Source organism: Petaurus breviceps, unplaced genomic scaffold, assembly GCF_028583685.1.
Source record: "Petaurus breviceps papuanus isolate PSGF00001 unplaced genomic scaffold, PetGlider_PUasm1.0 37, whole genome shotgun sequence".
NCBI classification, from domain to species: Eukaryota; Metazoa; Chordata; class Mammalia; order Diprotodontia; family Petauridae; genus Petaurus; species Petaurus breviceps.
In genome coordinates, this window is record NW_027186296.1 from 107,749,196 (window position 1) to 107,776,456 (window position 27,261).

At 38.9% G+C, this 27,261-nt stretch overlaps 1 protein-coding gene across 4 annotated transcripts in view; it reads right to left on the bottom strand.

The window, feature by feature from the left end:
• Positions 1-7,003: 7,003 nt before the first annotated feature.
• MYOF (myoferlin) overlaps positions 7,004-27,261 on the bottom strand; it is a 165,401-nt gene continuing 145,143 nt past the window's right edge. For all 4 annotated transcript variants that reach the window (XM_069099252.1, XM_069099255.1, XM_069099254.1 and 1 more), the window contains 13 exons: positions 27,052-27,207; positions 25,955-26,046; positions 25,448-25,618; positions 24,369-24,517; positions 22,978-23,117; positions 22,488-22,576; positions 22,298-22,393; positions 19,026-19,167; positions 14,961-15,060; positions 12,584-12,774; positions 10,978-11,087; positions 10,473-10,620; positions 7,004-8,614 (listed from right to left, as the gene is read on the bottom strand). In XM_069099252.1, coding sequence (XP_068955353.1) covers positions 8,573-8,614; positions 10,473-10,620; positions 10,978-11,087; positions 12,584-12,774; positions 14,961-15,060; positions 19,026-19,167; positions 22,298-22,393; positions 22,488-22,576; positions 22,978-23,117; positions 24,369-24,517; positions 25,448-25,618; positions 25,955-26,046; positions 27,052-27,207 — 1,626 coding nt within the window. In that variant the 3' untranslated portion in view covers positions 7,004-8,572. The remainder of the gene's footprint in view (positions 8,615-10,472; positions 10,621-10,977; positions 11,088-12,583; positions 12,775-14,960; positions 15,061-19,025; positions 19,168-22,297; positions 22,394-22,487; positions 22,577-22,977; positions 23,118-24,368; positions 24,518-25,447; positions 25,619-25,954; positions 26,047-27,051; positions 27,208-27,261) is intronic.

Sequence of the window (27,261 nt, forward strand, 5' to 3'; positions counted from 1 at the left end):
GTCAAATGAATGTATTTTTAGGGCAGGGGAGATCTGTGCTCTCCATGACTAGAATTTCTTGAGTTAGAACAAGTGAATGAATCAACTAGCCAGATAGTGTGAAAGGGCTAATGAATGTCAGTCAGTGAACAAGTATTTATTTCTTTTTTTTTAAATATGTTTTATTTTTTCCCCACAATTATATGTTAAAACCATTTCTTTGACTTTTTTAAGTTTTGAGTTCCAAATTCTACCCCTCCCTCACTTAGAGCTATCAGATATAGTTTATACATGTGCAATCATGTAAAACATCCATATTAGTCATTTTGTACACGAAGACTCAAATAAAAGAAAGAAAATGGAAAAGAGCATGCTTCAGTCTCTATTCAAACAATATCAGTTCTTTCTCTTGAGGTGGATAGCATGCTTTCTCATGAGTCCTTTGTGATTGTCTTGGATCATTGTATTGCTGAGAATAGCTAAGTCATTCATAGTTTTTCATAGAATAATATTGTCATTGCTGTGTACAATGTTCTCATGGTTCTGTTCACTTCACTTTGCATCAGTTCATGTAAGTCTTTCCAGGTTTTTCTGAAATCATCCTGATTTGAACAAATATTTATTAAGCTTTTACTGTGTCAGACCCTGAATTACATTCTGGGGATACAAAGAAAGTCAAAAAACAATTTCCACTCTCAAAGAATTCACATTATATGGGTGAAACAACATGCAGGCGTAATAAGTAAATACCAAATGATTTCAGGAAAATAGGGAGGCATTAACAGATGAAAGAATCCAGAAAGGCATCTCGTATGAGGCAGTACTTGATCTAAGCACGTCATAAGAAGTAGATGTGAGGAGGGAGTGCATTCCACAAAAGGCAAACAGCCTGGGCAAACTTGCAGAGCTAGGAGATAGGATGTCGCATGAGAAGAACAGGAAAAAAGTCAGTTTGGTGGCATGTAGAGTGCCTGGTAATGTACAAAAGTCCTAGAAAGAGAAACTTGGGTTCAAAAAAATCAAATAAAGAATGAGAAGCATCACTGGACAACAGTGTGCATGATGTGGGGTCTTTAATGGGGCAGAAGCTCAATATGAGTTAGCAATGTGACATGTCAGCTAAAAAAAAATAGTGTGGTCTTAGGTCATGAACAAGGTCAGAACAAGGGATGTGAGAGTCTCAATTGTACTCTGTCTTGGTCAGACTGCATCTGAGGCCTCGTGCTCTGTTCTGGGCACTGCATTTTAAGAAATACAGTGACAAGCTGGAGTGTATCCAGGGTATAACCAGGGTAGCTGGGGGACAAAAGATGCTGCCACATGAGAACTGGATGAAGAAACTGGATGTTTAGCCTGGCGAAGAGAAGGCATGTGGGGAAAGAGTCACATAATTGTCAAATACTCCAAGGGCTGACATAAATAAAGGGGGCAAGTTTGGGTGAAGGGATAGATTTGTTCTACTTCATTCCCAAAGTCAGACCTACGAACAATGGGAGGGTAATTACTTAGAGGCAGGTTTTTGGCCTCATAGTAGGAAAAAATCTTAACAATCAGAGCTCTTCTGAAGCAGACCGATGGCTTTGGGAGGTAGTTGCCCACTCTCCCTTCACTGAAGAGCTTTAAACCAAGGTTGACTGGACTCTTATCTGGCTATTTTAGGCAGCATCCTTGTTTAGCTGTGGTTGAACTAGATAACCTCTGGTCTCTTCCCATTTTACTATTTATTATGTGAGACCTTGGATAGGTCACTTGAACAATAGCAGCCTCTGTTTCCTTATCTACAAACTAGGGATGGTATTTCCTGCTTTACTTACTTTACTAGAATGTAACATTCAGAAGAGATAAAATATCTAAAATGCTTCATAAAGCCCTATGTAAATCCAAGCAAGGACACCATTATTATCTTTTCCCCAGGTAGAGGACAACCCATTATTCAGGGTAAAGGTGGAAAGCCTAAGAGAACCAAACCCTTTGAGTTAAAAGCCCTGAATGGAGGTATGACAGGAATATGTAATAAATTTCTAAACTTACTCTTCACTCTCATTGTGGCCTCTGTTTATCTAATTTACCCTTAATAGCTAACACTTACATATCCCTAGAAGGGCAGCTAGGTGGTACAGTGGATAGAGCCTAGAGTCAGGAAGACTCATCTTCCTGAGTACAAATCTGACCTCGGACACTTAATAGCTGAGTGACCCTGGGCAAGTCACTTACTCCTGTTGGCCTCAGTTTCCTTATGTGCAAAATAAGATGGAGAAGGAAATGGCAAATCACTCCAGTGTTTTTGCCCAGAAAACCCCAAAATGGGGTCACAGAGAGTTGAACACGACTGAAATGACTCAACAGCAACAAAAACATAGCACTTACTATGTACCAAGCACTCTGCTGAGCCCCTTACAGTTGCTACCACATTTGAGACTCAGAACAGACCTGAGAGGTACGTACTATTGTCATCCCTATTATAAATTTAATGAGAAGACCGAGGCAGGCAAAGGTGTGACCCTGGGCAAGTCACTTAGACCTCTCTGATCCTCAGTTTTGTCATCTATAAAATAAGAGGCCTCTAAGACCCCTTCTAGCATTAACTCTATGGCCCCATGACTCTCTGCTAACCCTAACTGATTGCTGCTCATGGCCTGCTAATCCTCACCTGGGGGTTATCCTTACCGTCCAGGTTTCCACACCTATTCTCTGGTTGCTGAGCATCGTTATTGAAGAAAGCCACAGAATCAAGCTGATTGCAGCCACTAACACATTTATGGTGTTTAATGAAAGCCAGGCCCTTGCTGCTACTAACAGTCCTATTCTTTTCTTATGGACTCCCTGTCTCACTACCCTTAGGGACTATTCTGAATCATTTCTTCTTTCCTTAAACCCCAACCAAGAACCCCATACCCCACCATTACAGCAGCTGACAGCCTCCTGCTTTACTGAAGAGACTGAGGCCATCCCAAGAGGTACCTTTCTCTATTCCTCAAAACACTGTTTTATCCACTCCCTCCTCCCCACCCAACCCTAGTAACAAAGGAAAAAGGGGAAAAACAGGTCAGCAAGACAAGCCAAACACATTGACTGTGGCTGACAACACATGTAATAATCCACAGACTTAATCCCTCACCTCTTCGATGAAAAGAGGGAAGCACATTTTCTCAAGCTTAGTCATCACAGTTACACAGCATTGAGTTTCAATTTATTGGGCTTTTTTCCACTTAAGTAGTCATAGTCATTGTTTATGTTATCCTCTTGGTTATATAAATTTCACAACTACAGCAGGTTATATGTCTTCCCAAGTTTCCCTGAATTCTTCGTATTTGTTGTATCTTATGGTAGAGTAATAGTCTCCTTTCATGTGGGTATCACAACTTGTCCATCCTTCCCCCATGATGGGTGGGTATCTCCTTTGCTTCCTATTCCTTGCTACCACTGCCCTCTTACGTATACCTTTCATGTCCTTGGCCTCCGAGATGCCATGCTTCCACTCTTTCTGCCCAACAACTCTGATTTTGTCTCTTTCACTGACTCATAAGGGGAGTATTACCCAAGGATTTATCCTTGGCTTTCTTCTCTTTCTATATTTTCTTCTTCAACAATATTTTCACTTTTATGGCTTCAATGACCACTTCTAAGCAGATGACCCCCACATCTATTTCTCTGATGAGCTCTAGACTCTTTTCTCCAGTTACCCATAGACATCTCCATCTGGGTGTCCTACAGGCATCTCTGACTCAGCATGCTCAGAACTGAGCTTAAACCCCCAAGTCTGTTCCTTCTGATTTTACAATTTCTATCAGTGGCACTACATTCACATGGTCACCCATATTAAAAACCTTTGGATTTTGTTGTCATTTTGTTGTTTTTCAGTCATGTTGGATTCTTCATGACCCCCTTTTGGAATTTTCTTGGCAGAGATACTGGAGTGGCTTGCCATTTCCTTCTCAAGCTCATCTTACAGATGAGGAAACTGAGGCTAACAGGGTAAAGTGACTTGCCCAGGATCACATGGCTAGTCAATGTCTGAGGCCAGATTTGTACTCAGGAAAAGAAGTCTTCCTGACTCCAGGCCTTCCTGACTTCCAGAACTCTATCTACTGTGCCATCTTGCTGTCTCACCATTTGGATCACTTCCTTTTCCTGTGCTTCCATGTTTGTTGACAATTCCATTTCTGTAACATCTTTTACATATCTGTCTAATTTTTCTATCTGAGTGCTACCCTGCTAGTACAGACTAATGAGTGTGAGAAAAGGGAACCCAGTCCCACTCTTATCAGAAGTCAGGCTCCTCCAGGACTGAAGTTAAGTTAATAAGTGTTTATTAAGTCCTTTCTACATGCTAGGCTCTGTTCTAAGTGCTGGAAATAAACAGAAAGGCATAAGCAATCCTTGACCTCTAACATCTTATAATCAATGGTTCAAATCACATGCTTGGGTCTAGAACAGAGTGGAAAAGGGAGTGGCCACAGCTCCGAAGCAGAAGTTCTTCAATGTTTCAACAGGATTGAGAACTAGAAAGGAAGTCATCTCTTTAACAGGAATCACCCTTACATCCTGCTGCCAATAGCAAAATGCCCAAGTACAATCCCAAAACTGGATTAAAATGTAATTGGGCAATGTTTAACAAAATAAATAGAAATATAGTACAACATAGATAATGTTAACTCATGGTTTTCTAAGTTAATTTGCAACCTGTAGGGATCCATTTCTGTCTGAGTATGGCATCACCCCCCTACTCTAATGACCTTAGGAGTCAGTCTTGGCTGATGGGAAGCTGTAACTTTGTTGGACTCTTAGGTGAATTCACAGTATTTGTAGTTTAAGCACATGTTCAAGTCAGTTAGAAAGATATTTTTCTTGTTGGACCCTCTCACCAAAGATATAACTCAGGGTTTCTCAACCTTTAAAGTTTTGTGAAATCCAAGCAACAAATGTGAATTATTATGGGTCATAAGTATGGTATTAGGCAATGTCACTTAACTGTTTGGAAATTATACTTGGTATACTTGTGTGGATGGGGGTAGGGAAAGTTGTTTGGGTGTTTTGGTGAGGTGTCTGTTTGCCCAAAACAAAATGGGGTACAATGGAAAAAGTACTGTCTTTGGAGTCAAAGGACCTGTGTTCAGATCTTGCCTTTGTCATTTAGTATTTGTGTGACTTTGCCTAAATTATTTAATATTTCTATGCTTCTGTTTCTTCTGTAAAATTTTTTTTTCATTCTGTAAAATGAGGACATTGGACTAGATGGTCTCTAAGGCATGTTTTAGTTCTAAGTCTATCATCCTATGAAAATGTATCAACAGTTAAGGGGGAAAAAAAAGATTTGTGATCAGAGGAGGATGGAGGAAGAAAGATGTAGAGTGTTGATGGCACTAGAGGGGAGAGGATGAATGACTGACATGCTGTATTTTAAGAGTTGGTGGAGGGAATGTTTGTGACCTTGAACAAAGTGCTTCCAGAAAGGAAGAGAAACTGGACCTGATCCATAAAATGACTGGGTTGGCCTAGATTTCTCATGTCCTTAGAACTTCAATATTATTGGACATAGGTAATCCTGTGGCTCCAACATCTGCCAGTAGATATCAATTTCTTCTTTGGAGACTCTCTGCTCTAATTCTTCCAATGATTCTTTGGTATTACACATATGATTCTTGACTATTTCGCTTAATTACAATCTTTTATCTTATTTTTATTGATACCTTTTCATACATAATCCATTTCCTAATATATGAATCCTTCTTTCACCCAGTCATTCCCCTCTTTGTAAAAAAAAGATTATATTTTGTTTCATCTTGAACTTCTGAGGTGAAAAGGATCTGTGTAAGTTTACACATAATTTAAGAAAAAAAAAAGTCTTCCTCTCTGGTAGCAAGGACACATCAATGGCTTTGCATCTGACCTATAGCCACAGAATATTAGAGCTGGAAAGGTCTTTAGAATCATTGGGTCCAATCTCCTCATTTTGTGGATGAGGAAATTGGGGCACAGAGATTTGAAAAGTGTTGTCCAAGGTCACACAGCTAATTAGTTACAGCACTGACCACTTCCCAAGTAAGATTTTTTTAGCACAACATTTTAATGGGAAATTGCATTAGAACCCCACCCTCCGAGGGAACCGAGGGAGCGATTAGAGGCAATTAACTGACACAGAGGGAGGGAACATGCCTGAGGATAAAAGGTGAGGTTCCAGCTGTGATCGGAAGAAGGGAACAAACAGAAGGCCCAGTAGAGGTTAAAGAGTTCACAGAGGTAACCAGGCCAGAGGGCGGGAGCTCAGCAGCAGTTCTGAGTGAGGTGGGGGTCAGGAGCGTTTGCATGGAAGACAAGGAAAGCCCCATGGAGAGAAAAGTACTAGCCATCAGTGAATGACGGTTTGTCTCATGCAAAATCTCTGCCTGAAGCCAAGTCCTTCTGTGTCAACTGGGGTGCTAGCCATGCCCCCTTCCCCAGCTCCACTCCAGCTGCCTGCTGGAAGCCTGGACACAATGCCTTCTAACAGATTCTGATCTGCATTTTCTTTGTTCAGTTTAGAGCTATGGGTCATCAGAGATGGAGGGGGCCTTAGAAATCACCTAATAATAATAGAAATCACCCCTCTTTCTACCCACCAAGAAACTGTGGCCCAGAGGGGATGAAGAAACTTAACCAAGGTCACCTGCTTACAAGAGACAGAGCTTAGATTCTGATCTAGGATTCCTGACTCCCAGTACAGTACTCTTGGCATTACCCCTAAGCTGCCCATTCATTCATTAGCTCAATTTATTTATATTGCTTACCTAGAGGAAAATTAATTTGATTTGAAAAGGGTCTGATGCTACTGAAGTTCTCCTTAGTGGTAGGTGCAGCTTTAGTTGAAATATGATGGTGGGATTGTGGTTTGGGACATCCAATTTCATGTGAACAAATGGAAGTAATATATTAACATGGATAAAGAACTGAAAAGATGGTGTTAAAAAAAATAAAGATGAGTTTGAAGAACGGGATTGTCCTGAAAAGCATTCCACTTAACTGAAAGGTCAGAAAATATGAGAAATTTTTTTTTCTAGAAATGTATTTAATAACCATAACTCACATTTATATAGAATCACAAAATTTTAGGAATTGAAGGGATGTTGGTAGCTGTCTGTCCAAAGCATATCTCCCCAGAAATCCTCCTTACAACACATCCAACTATTGTTCGATTCGCTATCTGCTGGGAGTTTTTGTTTGGTTGTTTTTTCAGTCATCTCCAACTTTTTGTGATTCCCTTCTTTGGGGGTTTTGTTGGCAAGGATACTAGAGTGGTTTGCCATTTCCTTTTCCAGCTCATTTTATAGATGAGGGAATTGAGCCAAAGAGGGTTACACAGTTTACACACATTGTAACACAGGTTACACACATTGAGCCCAGGGTCACACAGTTAGTAAGTGTCTGAGGCCAGATTTGAACTCAGGAAAAGACCTGGAGCTCTAGCCACTGTACCACCTAGTTGCCCCAACTTGTCTCTGCTTGGAGATAGACCAATAATGAAAAGTTCACTACCTCCTGGGGTAGTCCATCTCACTTATAGAGAGCATTCAGGAAGTCAGAGTAGACAGAAAGCTAGCCTGGACTTAAGTCTCCCCTTGGATACATACTTTTTACAACTCTGGATATGTCACTTAACCTCTGAGGCAAGGTAACCAGCATTGGTGGAGTACCTCTAATGTATGGATTCCTCACACTGAGGAGATGCAGGATGATAGGTCTGCCCCAGCACTGGAAGTCAGGATGGGGAAAAAGGAAGAAGAAACAGTACTTTTAGAAAATCAATCTGGTGGTTCTGTGAAAGATGGAGTAGAGAGAATATAGCAATAGGAAGCCTAGGTGCTTACTGACAAATTTCCTGGGTCTCTTATCTAGAATAACCTGTTTCCAGCACCACTGTATTTATTCGCAGAATTATGATCTATTCAATTTAAAAGAAATGTTTACATCCAAAAAAAGATAGTATTTCACTCTCTGAAATTTCCAAGGGGAAATCCTCCCCCTGTCACCCAATAACAATAACAACAGCTCACAAAGGTGAAACATTTATATTTGGTTTCCTTGTGGATGCTGGTCTGAGGACCACAAAGTTTATGCAGAGAACACAGAAGGAATACAGTTTGGACTAGAAATAAGAACATTGTTCTGGCTGTTTGTTACTCATTGTCCCTTACTGATGTCAAAGAAATAACAAGTGTTTTCATGAAGTCAAAAGGCTGTGGTTTCCAGCTTGAGCTATAACCATTTTGGGACTACATGTGAAAAGTGAATATTTCAGAAAAAAAATTTTTGTAACAAGAATGTGATTCTTTTAAAAAATAATGGAACCAGCCACCTGAGAGAGTTTTTATATAAAAAATACTGTTTAAAAAGTTGAAACATAGGATTTGAACACTTGAAAAGGCTATGTGGTCAAATAATATCTGCCGGTCAATGACTCCCATCTTTCGTGATCCCATGAATGACCTCGTGGGAAACGTCTTGCTATTTTCATTTCAGTGGGCACAGAAATGACCAGAGAACCATTGTGCATTTGGTCCATGGTTTGAAGGCAGAGTACCCCATTGCAGGTGGGCATTAAGAAATGTCTTCCTTTTTATTTTGCATTTGGTCTCACGATCTTCATTGATAAATAGTTCTGGAATGAAAACAGAAACAAAAAAACCCCAGAATATTGGAAACAGCAAAACTTGCAGCAAGTAGTTTATCATGTAAGCTATTTTAATATTCAAATGATCTGTGACTTTGGCATCATGGGACATTCCCACTCTGATAATTCCCTCTAATGACACAGATTGCAACAGTTTATGATTTAATAGCCTGATAAATTTGGGGGCATTATGAGAAGCAAAGGAGGTTAAGTGAATTATCACAAAGGTGATAATGTCACAAAGCTAGTAAATGTCAAAGGTTGGATTAGAAACTAGGTCATCCAGATTCAAAACTCTGCCATCCATTCACTATAGTCTACCACAGCACTTTTACAGATTGCCTTAAATGAGTCATTAGCAGTCGCTATGGGCCAGACTGTAAATGAAAATTTTAAATAAATTGGAAGTTGTTAGACTAGATTATGAGACTATCACACTGGGAAACTGGAAAAAAAACCCCTCAAATTTTAGAAGGATATGAATATCCTTCTAAACAAAAAATCACATGCTCAGTTCAAACGTCTGTTAAATACCTACTGTGCTGTGGAAGGCACAAGGTTGAATAAGACATAGTTTAGGTGTTTACAGTGTAGAAGGAGATCAGAAATATATACAGATGTCTATGATACCAAGCAGTCTTTGATGAGTGTCAGGTAAGTGGTACAAACTTATATCCTACATAGAGGAGAAAAAGGAAGGAAGGAGGGAGAGAATAAAGAAAGAAAGGAAGGAAGGAAAGGAGGGAAGGAACAACCATTTATATAGTGCCTGTTGTGTGTCAGACTTAGGTGTGCTAAGCACTTAATTTTTACAATTTTTATTTGGTTTTTTTTTTGGAGGGGAAGGCAGGGCAATCAGGGTTAAGTGACTTGCCCAAGGTCACATGGCTAGTCAGTGTGATCAAGTGTCTGAGGCCAGGTTTGAACTCAGGTCCTCCTGACTCCAGGGCCGGTGCTCTATTCTCTGTACCACCTGGCCTCCCCTAAGCACTTGAAATGAAATTATGTCATTTGATCCTCACAACAACCCTAGAAGGTAAGTGCTATTATTACCCTCATTTTATAGCTGAGGTGGGGTGGCTAGGTAACTCAGTGAATAGAGCACTGGCCATGGAGTCAGGAGGACCTGAGTTCAAATCTGGCCTCAGACACTTAACACATACTAGCCTTGTGACCTTGGGCAAGTCACTTAACCCTGATTGCCGTGCCTTCCACCTCCAAAAAAAAAAAGCAAAAAAAAATTAATAAAAATTGAAAAATTGAAAAAATGCAATCTAATTTTATAGCTGAGGAAACTGAGGCAGACAGTGGTTAAGTGATTTGCCCAAGATCACACAGCTAGTAAGTGTCTGGGACAGGATTTGAACTCAGGTGTTCCTGACTCCAGAACCAGTGCTCTAGACACCTAGGTGCACCTAAAGGGAGGAAAGGAAGGAAGGAAGGAAGGAAGGAAGGAAGGAAGGAAGGAAGGAGAGAAGGAAGGAAAAGAAGAATGAGTTATAAGGTGTGGTAGAAAGAAGACTAGACTGATAGTCCAAAGCCCTGCATCTGAGTCCTGGTTCTGTCACTTGCTAATCCTATGTATGACCTTGGGCAAATTATTTTAACTCCTCTTGGTTTAGTTTATTTACCTATAAAATGGGCATAATGATGTCTACTCTTCTTATCTCATAGTATTATGGAGAGTATCAAATTACATCTTACATGTAAGATACGTTGTAGGTATAGTGTTATATAAACTCTAGCATTATTATTTTATATGGCTCTTATTCAGTAGCAGTAGAGACTAGTGATGGATTCCACCATTCCATGAGAGGATAGAATGGAAGCTGTAAAAATCACGCACCGGCAGAGAATAGAGGAGCACTGCTACGAACAGCAACAATATCAGCAGGATGATCAAGCCGATGATGACCCATTTAAACCGACGCCACACGATGAATTTCATTGTCTTGCACGGGTTGGTGAACCAAAGGAAGGAAGTTTCTGGTCGACTATATTTTGACAGAAGCAAAATGACTCACATGAAGCCTGAGGGCTAATTAAGTACTTTCATTTCATAATGGGAAGGTTACAGTTCAGCTAATAACTAATTCTATTCATGGAGTGAAGATAATATATTCGAATCTTAACAGACACATTACACATGGAAAATTCTAATGATCCAGGAGACAAATGGACCTCTGCTTCCACGACAAGGTAAAGAAAGGACAGAAGTAAACCAAGCCACTATCCCTCCTAGTAAATTAATTAGAATGGCACATAATTCATTCAATTTGGCAATTTGTCAACAAGAGTTTTCCAACCCTTAGGCAGGTTGGGATACCACAAAGACAAAGAGAACAGCTTACTTTGGTGGCTCTAGCTTGGGATTCATATTGGGCTCATCCCTTCCTTTTCCAGCTGGTCTTTCATCAACCTCCTTCTCATTGAGGACTTCCAGAGTCATCTCCACCTTGCCCTTCAGTAAATCAAAACAGGGTGAACACATGACATCAGATATTCAAAAATATTTCCCTTAAGTAGAAAACTTTTTTCCCCAAACAACGATTTTTGTTTCTTGTAAAATTATCTCTAGATGAATTTAAATTTTACTTAAGAACTTTTGTCAAATTTTCTCATATTTGGGCTTATTGACTAGATCTTTCATGGGAACTCAAGACCTCTCTGCTTCTTGTATTCTTTCTTCTCTGTTCTTCTTTTACCTGCTTTTCTTCCCTACCCCAAAGACCCATCTCCTTTCCTTTGTGACTCACCAATGCTTTCTTATTTCCAAAATGTATATGTGTTTTACCCTTTTAAGGTATGGTCTAGTCAGAAGACAGAAGTATAGACCAGACTTAACCAGTTAAAGATACCCAAGAAGGCTTTCAGGAAACCTGGGTCTTAGACCTGGTCTTGCTTCTAACCAACCATGGGGGAAAAAATCACTTAATTCTCTCTGAGTCTCAGTTTCATTATCTATAAAATGAGAGGGTTGGGCTAGAGTATGTTGAAGTACCCTTCTGGCTTTTCTGGAATATGGTATCAATAAAGGAATCTACTTCACTCAACTTATGTCTCCAGGATTATAATATAATTAATAATCAGTAAAGTTGTTGTTCAGTCATTTCAGTCATGTCTGACATTTCATGACTCTCTTTTTGCGGGATTTTCTTGGTGAAGATACTAGATGCCATTTCCTTCTCCAGTCATTTTATAGATGAAGAAACTGAGACAAATAGGGTTAAGTGACTTGCCTAGGGTTACACAGTTAGTTAAGTGTCAAGCTGAATTTGAACTCAGGTCTTCCTGACTCCAGGCCTAATGCTATATTTACTATATACTACCTAGCTGCCTAATAATCAGTAAAATAGCAGCTATCTATTTACATTTAAAACACATATACATACATAAGTGCATATATACATACACATATATACATATGGGATACCATATATATGATTTTGGGGATACCCTATATGTATGTGTGTATGTATGTGTATATGTTTATACACATGATGTTCCAAATGGAATATTTAATATGTAGAATATAAATAAATACATTAAATAGAATTATATATGGGATATTATGTGTGTGTGTGTGCTTATACACTTTTAGAATAGCCTGCAGAGCTTTTCAGATGAATCATTTCTGAGACTGGGAATTTTGTGCTTCTTTTTTGTAATGCATTTCACTGGAGCCACCAGGTCATTAGTCAGTCAGTCTTTCCCTGATGAGGTCCTGTTACATTGTGCTGTGCTACCTTTAACTCCTAATTCTTCAATCAGTCTAAAAGCTGGCGCCAAATTTGTGGTTTTTTATTGCTCTGAGCTCCAAAAGCATTGGTTCCCCTCAGGTAAATACTTTCTTGTCCTTTGATTCAATATAACTCTGGATCCCAAACCCCTTTGTAAAGGACAGAAATATCAATGAAAAAATAGAGCAAATTATTCCCAACCAAGAAATAGTCATACAGTCATCACACGTGTGCCATCTTTTTCTGCATAGCATGGCCACCATCCTTTCATGGACTTCTGTTCAAAGAGTGAGGCTGTCTTCGATTTAAGTGGGTTCATTGTCTTGTAGTCTGGAATCATGTCTAATCTGCACTTTTCTGATGACTTTGCAGGAATAATAGTGTTATGTAAATCAAGCTCCAGAAAGCCTAGAAACAAACCAAGAAATGAAGAAGAAAAAGAAATTCAAAACATTTAGCTTTGTTTACAAATGAACTGCAGAGAGACAGAGATGAATCTTAAGTGGACAATGACAGAAGAAGACAATAGAACACTTGTAAGTTTCTTGAGTTCTTTATAGATATGATGCAAAATGGGAGGTCTCATTGACTTAGCTGTCTATTAGTCAACTTGTCACTTAGAGAAGCATGGTTCTTACATCTCCAGGCATAGAGGCAATGATTTAGGTAGCGGTTGAACTGGTTGACCTCTAACGTCCCTAAGATTTTATGATTCTTTGCTTTATGGGTCTCAGACAAATGAACATCTGCAGACAAAAGCTTTATTGGGTTGAGTGCCCTTGGACCGGGCATGCAGTTTGTGTTATCCTCAATGGAGAGGTCATTTGTCTGTGTGAGGGCATCTGTAGCTCAGTATACTCAGTATACACCCCAAAGAGACACTCAACCATAAATTCCTCTGAGTATTAGATTAACTTTAAGAATTTATGAATGAATATTAACTACTCCTCCAATTCCTACTAGGAACAAGAGAGCCATAGGCAAAGATGCATATTTTATACTCTGTGACATGAAATATGCACCTTTGGGTGACATAGTTTTGTGATGATTTCTCTTGGGCTTGTCAACCCATCCATGGTGCCATGTTTCTTTCTTTTTTTTTTTAATAATAAGGGAAAGGAACAATCACCCTCAGTCAGACCCATGGCTCATTTGGTAGTTTATTAAGAGTTTTCCATTTGTAACTATTTTTGAATTTCATAAAGATAAGAACAAAACAAAGCTTAGTTTGGTGGGCCTAGTATTCTGTCTCTACAGGATACACTGTGGTAGACTTAGTAGTTCCTCTTTGTGATAATTAACTCAAAACCTCCCCTTACTAGTCTCTTATAGATCTGAGAGACAGTAAGGCATAGTAGCTAGAGGGCTGGCCTCAGAGTTTAAAAGATCTGAACCCAAACCCAGTTTGACAGTACTATGTAGCTATGGGCAAGTTGCTTAAACTCTTAGTGCCACAGCCAACTCAATAAGAATGAGTTGCTCATCTATGTCTCTGGAGGAAGTTCCTACTCTGGGATTTTCCTACAATGATAAGATCACAAGTAAGGACCAAAATAAAAAAAAGTATTAGTAGTCCAAGGATTTGTATAAACCCTTTGTGAACCCATTTTCATTTTTCAGCTTGTCAGATCTTTCAGAATTTGTATGTCTGCTGCCTGTTTTGATATGTACTACATAATATCTAATAGATATATGGATAATAGATAATACTACACAATATAAGCAGATGATAGTTATTATAGAGTATAGTAGATAGAGCTCTGGGCTGGAATTGGAAAGACCTGAGTTCAAATTCAACCTCAGACATTTGCTAGCTACATGGGCCTAGGCAAATCACTTAACTTCTATTTGCCTGTTTCCTCAACTGAAAAATAGAGATGATAATAGCACCTACCTTGCAGGGTTATTATGAGGATCAAATAAGATCCTATTTGTAAAAAGGGCTTAGCACAGTGTCTGGCACATAGTAAGCATTAAATAAATGTTCATACCCAAATATACTTCAAAAGATCTATGACTTCACTAATGTACATACTCTCCATTAAGCAAATGATCTTTAGCCACTCTGGCAAAAAAAGTCATCAGCATTCTGGTGATGTGCCAACAGAATTTAGCAAGGCCATTTTCTTAGATGACAAACTCAGAGCCTGTAGTGTCATTCTAAAATCCTTTCCTACTTGATAGGACCTGGTAGAATTTATTATCTACCTCCATACTATGATGAAATACCAGAGGAGGATATGAGTGAAAGTTGGATAGAGTACACAGCCTGGAGTCAGGAAGACCTGAGTTCAAATCTGGACTCAGACACTTAGTAGATGTGTGACCCTGGACAAGTCACTTAAACCTGTTTGTCTCAGTTTCCTTGTCTGTAAAAAAACACAAGCTAGAGAAGGAAATGGCAAACCACTCCAGTATCTTTGCCAGGAAATGGGGTCACAAAGAGTCAAACATTACTGAAATGACTGAACAACAACTACTATGTGCCTAGCGCTGTGCTGACTGCTGAGAATGCATCTAGAGAAGTGAGACAGCAGTTCTCGTCTTCAAGGAGCCCCACATTCTAATAGGAGAAGACAACTTAGAAGACATACCCAAGTAGTCATCTAAAGTAAATTTGTCATTGTCCCATATTTGAATGATGAGTCTAGGAGGAACTCGAAATTCAGTCTGGTCAATACTCCAGAAATGCTCCTAGAGTGAAAACAGAAACAGGCAGGAGTTAAAACCAAGACATTTAAGTCAATTAATGGGTTACATGTATCTTCAATTTCAACCATTCCCTTATAAAATCATAAGTTCAGAGAGTTAGAGCTGGAAGGGACCTAGTAGTCAGCTGATACAACCTCCTCATTTTACAGATGAAGAAACTGAGGCTCAGAGAGTTGATGTGTCTTGCCCAGGGTCACTACCCACAGGTAGTAAGTGGCAGAGCAAGGATTTCAACCCATTCTGAGTTCATTCAATGCCAGGAGGTTTTCCAAGGTGCCACACTGTTCCTTCTTACCTCCTTTCAAAATTAATGAGGCATGGGACAATGTTCTTCCCTTATTAGAGAGGTGGGTACCATCCTTCCATTACTCTACCTCCATCAAGTATTTTATGGGATGGCCAGGCTTGTCAGGGAAACACCTGGCCACTGTGTGACCATGAGAAATGGCTCTGAAACCCCAAACCCTCCATCCAGGCTCCTATTCAAGCTCTCATCGCCTACCACCCCCTATTTATTCTTTCTTTCTTTCCCCCTCCTCAGTAGAAGGGAATCTTAAGGTACAAACTACAGATTAGGTAGTTAAAGGTTGATTGGTCGCTGTCCTTGGTGCTAGAAGAGGACTAAGATGACATCATTATGGAGTTAAAGGTTATGCAGAATCATCCAAGGTTGGACCTGTAAAAGTCCCGAGAAGAAGACAGTATGGGGTAGTGGAAAGAGGGTTAGGAATCCTGGGTTCAAATCCTGGTTCTGACAGGAGAAAATGAGTCTTACAGAAGTAAAGTGACTTGCCTAAGGTCTCACTATTAGTTTATGTCAGGCCTTCTGAATCCCAGCATGAGGGCTCTTTCCCTTATAACACAATAGTTTGGGCTTGCTCCAAAGCATTCATCAGATGCTACTCCACTCCAGGCCTGCTCTAACTCATTTTCCTTTCAGTTGGCTTTATCTTAGTCCAACTCTTGAAGTCACCCTTCCTGTTCTTCTTATTTCTTCTTGCATTTCATACCTAAGATGAGGTTGAGCTTTTTTGTTTCAGATATCTCACCTCTCTTAGGAAAAAGCTAGTTGGTGCAGTGGATAGAGCACTGGTCCTGGACCTGAATTCAAATCTAATCTCAGACATTTATTAGCAGTGTGACCCTGGGCACTTAACTTCTGCCTGCCTCAGTTTCCTCAACTGTAAAGTGGGGAATAAAATAGCCACTACCATGCAAGGTTGTTGTGAGGATTAAATGAGATAATATTTATAAGCATAGTGCCTAGCACATAGAAGGCACTTGATAAATGCATCCTTCCTTCCTTAGCTCTTGGAGAGGCAGGACCCTTTTCAAGCCTCATATCTAACCCTCAACTTCCTATTGAAACTTATTTTTTTTCCCATGACCACATGAATCCCTACTCATTGTTATCCATTGGACTCTACCCTTAAAAAAAACAACATTCTAGTCCCCCTAATTACATGTAAAGACAATGTTTAACATTAATTTTTTTTTTAAATTTGAGTTCCAAATTTTCTTCCTCTCTTCCTCATCTCCTTCCTCCCTGAAATGGTAAGCAATTTGATATAGGTTATACTTGTGTAATCATGCAAAACATATTTCCGTATTAGTCGTGTTATTTAAAAAGAGACAGACCAAAAGAGAAAAATAATAAAGCAAAAAATAGTATACTTCAATCTGCCTCAGTTCTTTCTTTGGAGGCAGATTGTATTTTTCATCTTGAGTTCTTTGGAACTGTCTACATCATTGTATTGCTGAACATAGCTAAGTCATTCACAGTTGCTAATGGTACAATATTGCTATTACTCTGTAGAGTGGTCTCCTGGTTTTTCTGACGTCACTTTGCATTGATTTGGGTAAGTCTTTCCAGGTTTTTCTAATCTCATCCAGCATATCATTTCTTATAGTACAATAGTATTCCATTATAATCATATGCCACAATTTGTTTGGCCATTCCCCAATTGATGGGCATCCACTCAATTTCCAATTCTCTGATACTATAAAAGAGCTGTTCTAAATATTTTTTGTACAAATAGGTCCTTTCCCTCACCCAACTGCAACCTCCCCCCAACTACTTTTTTAATCTCTTTGGGATACAGACCTAGTAGCAGAATTGCTGGACTAAAGAGTATGTATAGTTTTATAGTCCTTTGGGCATACTTCCAAATTGTTCTCCAGAATGGCTGGATCAGATCACAACTTCACCAACAAAGCATCAGTATCCCAATTTTCCCATATCCCTTTCAACATTTAGCATTTTCCTTTTCTGTCATAGTAGTCAATTTAATAGGTGTGAGGTGTTTACCTGGGAGTTGTTTTAATTTGCATTTTTCTAATCAATATCAGAACATTTTTTCTTATGACTATAGATAGTTTTGATTTCTTATTCTGAAAACTACCTTATATCCTTTGATCATTTATCAAATTGGGAATAACTTGTATTCTTATAAATTTGACTCAGTTCTCTATATATTAGAGAAATGAGGACTTTATCAGAGATATTTGCTGTACAAATTGTTTCCCAGCTTTCTGCTTTCCTTCTAGTCTTGATTGCATTGGTTTTGTTTGTGAAAATCCTTTTTAATTTAATATAATCAAAGCTATCTATTTTACATCTCATTATGCTCTCTATCTCTTGTTTGGTCCTAAATTCTTCCCTTCCCATAGATCTGACAGGTAAACTATTCCTTCCCCTCTTAATTTGCTCAGGGTAGCACCCTTTATGTCTTAATTATATATTCATTTTCACCTTATTTTGGTATATAGTATAAGATGTTGGGCTATACATAGTTTCTGCCATAATTGTTTTCCAATTTTTTTCCAGAAGATTTAGTCAAATAGTTTGTTTTCGTCCCAAAAGCTAGGGTCTTTGGGTTTATCAAACACAAGATTACTATGGTTATATACTATTGTGTCTTACATACTTAATCTATTCCATTGATCCACCACTCTCTTTCTTTCTTTCTTTCTTTTTTTTTTTGCTTTTGGAGTGGGGGAAGGCAGGGCAATTTGGGTTAAGTGACTTGCCCAAGGTCACACAGCTAGTAAGGGTTAAGTGTCTGAGGCCAGATTTGAACTCAGGTCCTCCTGACTATAGGGCTGGTACTCTATTCACTGCTCCACCTAGCTGCCCCCACCACTCTATTTCTTTACCAGTAAATACTAGATACTTTTGATGATTACCATTTTATAATACAGTTAACAAATATAATAGTTAAATATAATATAATACAGTTAAAAAACCACAAAATACAGCTAAGCCAACATTCCTTCACATTTTTTTCATTCATTACCTTGCTATTCTTGACCTTTTGTTCTTCCAGATGAATTTTGTTATTATTTTTTCTAGCTCAATAAAATAATTTTTGGGGTAGTTTGATTGGTATGGTATTGGCCTAAAGTAATGTAGGCAGTAAAGAGTGGAGCTGGGCACTGGCAGAACCTAGGTCCCCAAATATTACATAAAAGGAAAGGCTTGGACTAAAGAGTCGATCTTTAAGCTCCCTTCCAGATTAAATCCTCAGATCCTATGGTCTCTAAGGTCCCCCTCAGTTCAAAGTTACTTATATCATAAAGATCATGAAATTGAATGTGACACTCAATTGTGGCATATTTTCTAACTTACTTTTTTCTATTTTTTTTAAAAGCAATTGGGGTTAAGTAACTTGCTCAAGTTTACATGGCCAGTTATTTCTGGGTATGGTGCTAAGTATATGAGCCTGGATTCGATCCCGGGTCATCCCAACTCTGGGGCTGGTGCTCTTACTCACTGTGCCACCTGGCCACCCCTAAGCAATTGGGGTTAAGTAACTTGCTCAAGGTTACACGGCCAGGTGTTTCTGGGTGGGTGCTAAGTGTCTGAGCCCAGATTCACTCCCAGGTCATCCCAACTCTGGAGCCGGTGCTCTTACTCACTGCACTACCTTGCCGCCCCTCTAACTTACTTTTTTAGAAACAATACAGAGTTGTTCAGCAGGCAGGTATTCAAAAGGGAAAATAAATCTCCAGTTAAAATTTCCTTCACCATCCAGTGACCTATAATGGACATCTGTCTTCTGCTTATTTTCTTCACTCCCAGGAATCCAACTGAAAATAATGGACAAAAAGATTATAAGTATTCTAGTAATTGCAGAGAGACATTGCTGCAAATTTTGACCATGGTTACAAAATAGGAGACTGGGCTTTGTACACAAACTCAAAATAATTAGTACGTTTTTCTTAATTACCTTTCACGAATTTACTGAACTAATAGTGAAAAACAGGCATTGGAAACAACAGAAATTTTAACCAAATAAAACAATTTATTTAAAGCCAAAAACATAATATGCTTTAGTCTTTTGTTTAAAAATAGAAAGATAAAATTTTGGATGACAAATACAAAATGTCATTTATTTTAAATGCATAATTATTTAATACTTGTGATTTCATTCCCCATAAAGGTGGTGAAGAAGTAGAATCATAGTTTTAGAGCTGGAAAGGAACTTTTAGTCCAATCCCCTCATTTTCACAGAAGAGGAAACTGAGGCAAGGAGAGAGTAAGTGATTTGTCCTGAACCATAATTAATAAATATCTGAGGTGGGATTTCATTGCAATTCACTCCACATTGGGAGCTCAATCAATGATTCCACTTGGTCATCACTGCTAATAGTTTTAGATGACTGATTAATTATCTCAACAAAGCATTTTAGATTTTTCCTACATTCACAGACCTCCACGAAGCTTTCCTTGATATCTCCAAGTTAAAATGGATCTCTCTCATGTCTAAAATCATCTAACTGTATACTGTTTTCATGTATTTAAAGTATTTTAATATTAAAAGTGTCAGAGAGCTGGCCTTGGAACCAGGAAGCCCTTGGGTTCAAGTGCTGCTTCTGACACATATTATCTATGTGGCCATAGGCAGTCAACAAATCAATAACATTTATTAAGAACTTACTATGTGTCAGGCACTGTGCTAAGCTGAGAATACGAAAGGCAAAAGACAGTGCCTGCTTTGAAGGAGTTTACAGACAAATAGGTTAGCCATTTAATCTGAGTCTCTAGGACTATAAATTCTAGATGATTTGCCAATTTCTTTAATGGAAAGAGCTTCCACGGCAGATTAAATGACAGGTCTCCTCCCTTTCCCCAAATTCTAATCATATTTTTCTGTACAGAACCTGTATATACCTTTGTCCCAATACCCAAGATTGCCATATCCTTGACAAAAGGGATCATATCTTATTTATCATTGGATCTTCCCTACAGTCTAGCATAGTTGTTGGTCAATAAACGTTTATTGATCACCTACTATGTGCCAGGCACTGTTCTAAGTGTTGGGGATACAAATATTTAAAAAGATAGACAGCTCCTTCCCTCAAGGAGCTTACATTCTAATGGAGGAAGACAAAATATAAAAGGAAGCTAAAAGATCGGGGAAAGGGAAGGTACCTGATGTAAGGGACATGGTTGAGTGCAGCCAGGTGAGAAATGAATGGTGAACATAGTGAGGGCCTTATAACTGTTTGTTAAACAAATAGGCCAAAGTAAATGAATCTATACTTTGATTTTTCCTTCTAATTTCCTGATCAAATTGGTGGAGTCAGAAATATATATGTATATTAGGACAAATCAGCTTTTTACTTTCCTTTCTATGCCTTTCTGGGTCATGCCATTTAAACATTCACAATACTGACAAAACATTAATAGTATCACATCATAGCTGCATAAAGTGGTCAGGAAGCCCATTTGTTAAAAGCAATGTCTCTTTATTTTAACTAAACAATTAACTAGTTTGTCCAAGAGTAGATAAAACTTGCGTGGGAAGGAATGGAATTAATCCATGAATTATCTGTTAACAGTTAACAGAAATGAAAACTTCTGTTACTTAAGTGATTGGCTCTTGTCTTCATTTTACTAGAGACCACTAACAAATGAAACCATGTTTCCAGTATATAGATAAATCGAACAAATTTTACATTTCATGCCAGGGACCCAAGCTCAGTTAATAATTTAATGAGAAAATACCTCTTATCAAAGCATAGAGCAGAACTATAAAAAGCTCACAGATTTTCTCCTTCTCTGTTGTGCTCATTAGCTTCTCTTGATAACATATATATATATATATGTATATATATGTAAGACAGAGTAAACACTCTGACCCATGAGCATAAGTATATCTGCTCAAGTTAGCATAAAGGAAAAATTTTTTTAATTTACTTAAAAGGCAAAAATAAAACACATCAAAAGAGATCCAAACAAAACAAACCACAACGTAAACATATGCATAGAATATGTTGAAAATAAGTGAAAAAAACTGCCAAATAAAAATGATGGAACACATTTAGGATCTTACAATGGTAAAAATTCTTGGTCATAAATATGATCTGGGTTTTATATTCTCTTTTATCTCCTCTGTCCATTTATTTTTCTTCTAATAACAAAAACAATGGAGGCAATATGGTCAAATGTATAGTGTTGGACTTACCACCAGGGTGACGGGTTCAACTCCCTCCTCAGTCACCATCTACTGTATATGACCACTGGCCAGTCACTTAACTTTTCTAAGCCTCAAGCAATTCTCTAAGACTTGGCTATTGCTTATAGAAGGGTTGCAATCTATCTGGCAGTTCTCTCTAGTCCTGGAGTTAGGAATATCTGAGCTTCAAATCCAGCCTCAGACATTGGGTAGCTGTGTGACCCTGGTTTTGTTGTTGTCATTCAGTTGTTTTCCAGTTATGTCTGACTTTTTTGACCCCTTTTGGGGTTTTCTTGGCAAAGATCCTGGAGAGATATGTCATTTTCTTCTGCAGTTCATTTTACAGATGAGGAAACTGAGGCAAACAGGGTTAAGTGACTCGTCAAGGGTCGCACATCTATGGAGAGTCTGGGTTCACATTTGAACTCAAGTTTTACTGATTCCAGACCCAGCACTCTATCCACTGTACTACCTAGCTGCCCACAACATCAAGCTGTGTGATCCTGGGCAAGTCACAACCTCTGTCTGCCTCAGTTTTCTCAAACTATAAAATGAGGACAATAATAGCACCTACCTCCCAGGGTTGTGAGGATAAAATGCGATAATATTTGCAAATTAGCCAGTGCCTGGCACAATGTCAGTACTAAATAAATGCTTATTTCCTTCCCTTCCCCATAAGAAAAACAAACAGCACTAAGGGAGGAAGAGTGCCACTTACATCTCTGAAAAGTTTTCAAAGAGGTTTACAGGCCACTTACCCTTTCACATAGATGTCACTCATTTCTTCTCCTGTGATACTTTTCTCATCCAGAATGACATCTTTCGTGTTCCAAATGATTACACGCAAGACATACCTAAGAGGAAAACATTTTAAAGGAATTTTCTCACTTATCTTTAGTTGGATACTTACAACCTTCAAGTAACCTAAAATGGACTGGAATTACTCACTTCTTGGCTTTCCGGGCAGTGATATTGAAAGGAGGACCTGGTGGCCCCAAACTTTTGGGGAAAACATCCACCCACATCTGAAGTTTCCCCTGTCATTCAAAAGGGGGGAAATTATTTGGTGTTATGACTTTTTTATTTTTTAAAAATCACAGAAGGTCTGGTCAGCACAATTTTCTTTTTGTTTTACTGAGACCCAACTCTTTCTTTGACCCTCAAAGTTGTTTTTCTTTGGGAGATGTTTTAGAATGAAACAAAAGAGCAAGCAAATGATTGTATCATTGACCCAATATTACCCTGATGCTATCACCCATCTTTGGCTTCAGTTCTAGGGCATCACCAACATGTTGTGTCTGCCTATCTGCTTCCCACCCAGAATCCTCTCTGTTCAACAGGATACAAAGCCAGCCATGTGAACCCAAATTTACCATGACTATGGAAGTTATAAGGGGTAGTATTGCTCAACATTCAATGATAGAAATACTCTCTGTACCTGTGAAATATTTGGCTGGAAGGTGCTGTACAAAGTCCGTGTTTCCACATGCTCAGGCACTTGTCCCTGAGTCCGAAGGATATATAGAGCCAGGCGCTCCTCTGGAGGTCCCAGGTGCTGGTGCAGATTTTTGTTGGCCTCTGTGATTGAGAATGCCATCAAAACAGGGAGCAAACCAAATTTGTCCAAGAAGCTTTCATTGCCATTCAACAAGCAGCTTGAGTTAATTAGTATTGAACTTTAAAGATCATGAGGCAGTTGGCAATTAAGAGCCTTTAACTTGGAAAAAATGTACAAATATGCTAAAAGCCTCTGCTCCTTCCTAAGCATGATTATGAGATGCTAACCAGAAGACAACTTGTTCACAAATTGGGAAAGCCTCTATCTGAAACTGTCAAAACCATCTCTAGAGGAAGGGACCAGCGCTTTTCCCCAGGGCATCAACATCTTAGAAGGGAGTCACTCTCTCCTCACCTTTAGGGCCACCATTCCTAGGATTCCATTAACTGTGGCATCCTTCTCCTAGTGCCCACTCAATCCCACTCCATATCCCCTACATACTTCATCACTTTGGGGCTTGGGGTTCAGGGGATAGTGGATGTGCTGAAAAGGATAAGAACAGAATCTCTGGAGGAAAGGTTTCCCCTTCTCCTATAATCCAAGAGATTCATTCTAGATTCATCATAGCAAAGGGATGCCTGTGATATTCTTCCCACTCAAAGGGAGGATGTCTGGAATCTCTGTTTCCCACCTTACAGGGCAATTTCCTAAGAAATTTCCATCTTTCCCCTTCACCCACAGGACCTTGTGTCTAAGGTATCAACCATTCCCTCCAATAAATTTATTTTGGGCACTGGAATTTCTAGATATAACTCAGGAATGGTTTCTTGTGAATCTTTGGGGCCTTCAGCACTCAGTCAGGTGTGAAATACACTGATAATTCAAACAACTCACAACAATGCACTCCCTGAACCTCTAAGAAGATGAAAAGGTTTGAAGGGAAGAAGATTCCCCTATTAGAATGTAATCTCTGTAAGCGGTGAGTTAGTGAGGGGTAGAAATATAAGTCTAAAGAGGCAGGGACAGAAACCTAAAAAGATCTAAGTAAAAAATAAAATGTTAAAAAAGATAAGACTGTGCCATGTACTCCATTTTGAAGTTTTATAGTATGATACCATGTTATAATATCACTTTTATTGCATGGAATCATATAACCATAAGTCAGACCACAGTCCTGCCAAAATGGTCACACAGAGTCAGATTATTGTGGTTAGTTTGTGATATACTATTGTTCCTATCTTTTATGAAAACATTAGCAATAGGCCACTCTGTTGGGTAAACAAGACTATTTGAGTCAGCTAGCCACAAGCAATTCACAGCATTGAACTCACCGAATTCTTCCAAGCTGTACTCTCGCCCTCCATATCGAAGTCTATTTCCATCTTCAGAAAGAATAGGGGGTGGAAAGCCTTTATACTTGGCTACATTGCTTAACAACTGTGTTGGTCTTAGTTGATCACGCCAAGTATTAACTCCAGAACTGTTGAACAATACAATCCATCCAAGGATTAACATTTGATACATAGGCTTTCCTTAAACTTATCAACGCTTATGTATCTGCTATGACAGTAATAAATATTAGCATTTATATATCTTTTTAGCACTTGCAAAGCCTTTTACAAATGTTATTGCATCTGGAGATAGGTGCTATTATCATCCCCATTTGTAAGTTAGGGAACTGAGGCAGATAAAGATTGTGACCTGCCCAGCATCACACATTAAAGCACCTGAGGCAGAGTTTGAACCTAGGACTTCCTGACTTAAGGTCCATCATTATATACAATTCACCAACTAGCTGCCTCCATAACAGATCGGTAAGAACCCTTTTATACAAGAAAACTATGAAGAGGGTAGACTACATAATTACATGAAGCATCTGTGATTTGGGAGCTCTCCTTAACCTTCCCAAAGACCATAAATTATCCATAACTTAGCAAATAAGACTTAAATGATTGATTACTATCTAAGCTAGTCACTTGCCCATAGACTGACAGTTAATAAATTCCAAGATAGGAACTGACTCCAAGTCCAATACCATATCAGTTATACCATGCTATCTCTCAAGAACCTAAGATATGCATTGCAACTTGGAAGTCATTCTGTAATTCTTCAACCTTCAATGAAGATTTCAAAAAATTAATTTGTTCAGATTAAAAGAGAAGATTCTCCCCTTGCTTATTAAAAATTCACCAGTTTTCAGAAACTGGAAGTTTTGAGTCTAGATTTACTGAGGTACTTAATGACTGACAGTGACATATATTTGGAAGAAGTCCAGCTGAGACACACAGCCAGAGTAGCTACATCCCAAGTCAACCATGCCATGGCTCAGGGAAGGGTTGTAAGACTATTATAAATCCTTTTCTAATATAAATGTCCTTAAGAACTGCGCTTTGTGGTTTATGAAACTTACGTGCAATACTGCTCTGCTATGCCACAATTGGACCCAAATCGGGAAAGGAAGCGATTTTCTAGATCAATAATTGTTTCTCCTACTTTTTCATCACGAGTAAGAGTGTCATAATCATAGACAGAAATTTTCAGATCTTTTTCTTGAGGTAAGAAGCAGCTCAGCTCATACATCCTAAAAGACCAAATGCATAGTCAATATTTGCCTGCCAGGCATATAGTAGAATGTTTAATCAATAAACATTTATTAAGCACCTACTATGTGCCAGGCACTGTGCTAAGCAAAAGGGCTACAAAGAAAGGTAAAAAGACAACTCCTGCCCTCAAGGGGCTCACAGTTTAATGGGTTTGGGCTTAGCACCTCAGAGAACAAAACCAGAGCTATACTTATATAGTATAGAGAATGCTAAATCTAAAAAATCATTGTATTCGATAGTATAACACAAAGTAGAACAGAGTCAGCTAGAAGCAGGATATATCGGTCCCCAAACTTAAAGAAATCTCACATTACCTTCCAAAAATTGGGTTGAGTGTATTTGGAATGTAATGGTCTCGATCTTCAATGACTTTTTTACTCAGGGATATTTTTATATAAGGGTCACACTGTTGGGAAAACAAATGAGATGTTACTGGATGATACCCTCTTATTTTATATTAATTTTGGTGGTACACTCAGTTGTTCTTACTATCTACATAACACTAAAAGAGCTGATTAAAAATGAGGAATAATTGACTAGTTTTTTGTCTGTATAATATTCAAAAAAAGATTTGACTGATATTTTGGCTGAATTATCTTAATGTCTCTGTACCATGCAAAAATAGCCCCCATGGGTTGTTCCTTTATTGTTTTTTTTGTTTTGTTTTGTTTTTTTAAAGCAATAGGGGTTAAGTAACTCGCTCAAGGTTACATGGCCAGTTATTTCTGGGTGTGGTGCTGAGTATCTGAGCCCGGATTTGATCCAGGTCATCCCAACACTGGAGCCGGTGCTCTTACTCGCTGAGCCACCTGGCCGCCCCTATGTTCCTTTATTGTTAAAGGAGCTCTGGGAGGTGGAAAGGGCACTAGACTGGTAAAGTTCCTGCTCTGTCTCTAATCAATTATATGATCTTAAGTAAACTGTCCAGTCTCTCTGGGTTCCAGTCTCCTCATCTCTAAAATAAGGGGGCTGAACTACATGGAGCCATAAATAGGACAGGACAACCAGGTATGGCCTCGGGCATTAAAATGGGAGAGGGAGGAGATCATAGTTCTTCCCCTCAGTGATTTAGAACCTAGCATCCCCATGCCCCTGCTACCTCACCCAGCCCCTCTCCAAGGTTATAGCTGTTATGGCTGTGCCTACGGCTCTGGGAAAGGATGCGTTAGTTCTAAGACCCCTTCTAGCTCAAATCTTGTATGATTCTGGAACCAGTCTTGGTGTATAAATGATGCTACTCTAGTAGTATCTAGGTACTAGATCTAGTACTCTAGTACCTTTCCTCTTAGGAAATAAAAGAGGCCAGAAAAGAAAAGACCAACTATTTTATTAAACAGTTACTGTATCAAACTGTGGGTAACTTTTCTATAGCCAAGATGGCTTCTTGATGGTTTCGAAACAAAAGTCTCACCAGGCCATTGTTATCCTGAGGCTGGAGATCTATGCCTCTGACGATATAAATCCTCACTATGCATTCCTGTGGGATACTGTCGGGTAATTCCCGAAACTGCCTGGGAGGAGCAGGCACGTTTGGATCATCAGACAATGGATAGATTCTAAAGGAACCCTGTAATACACACACACACACACACACACACACACACACACACACACACACACA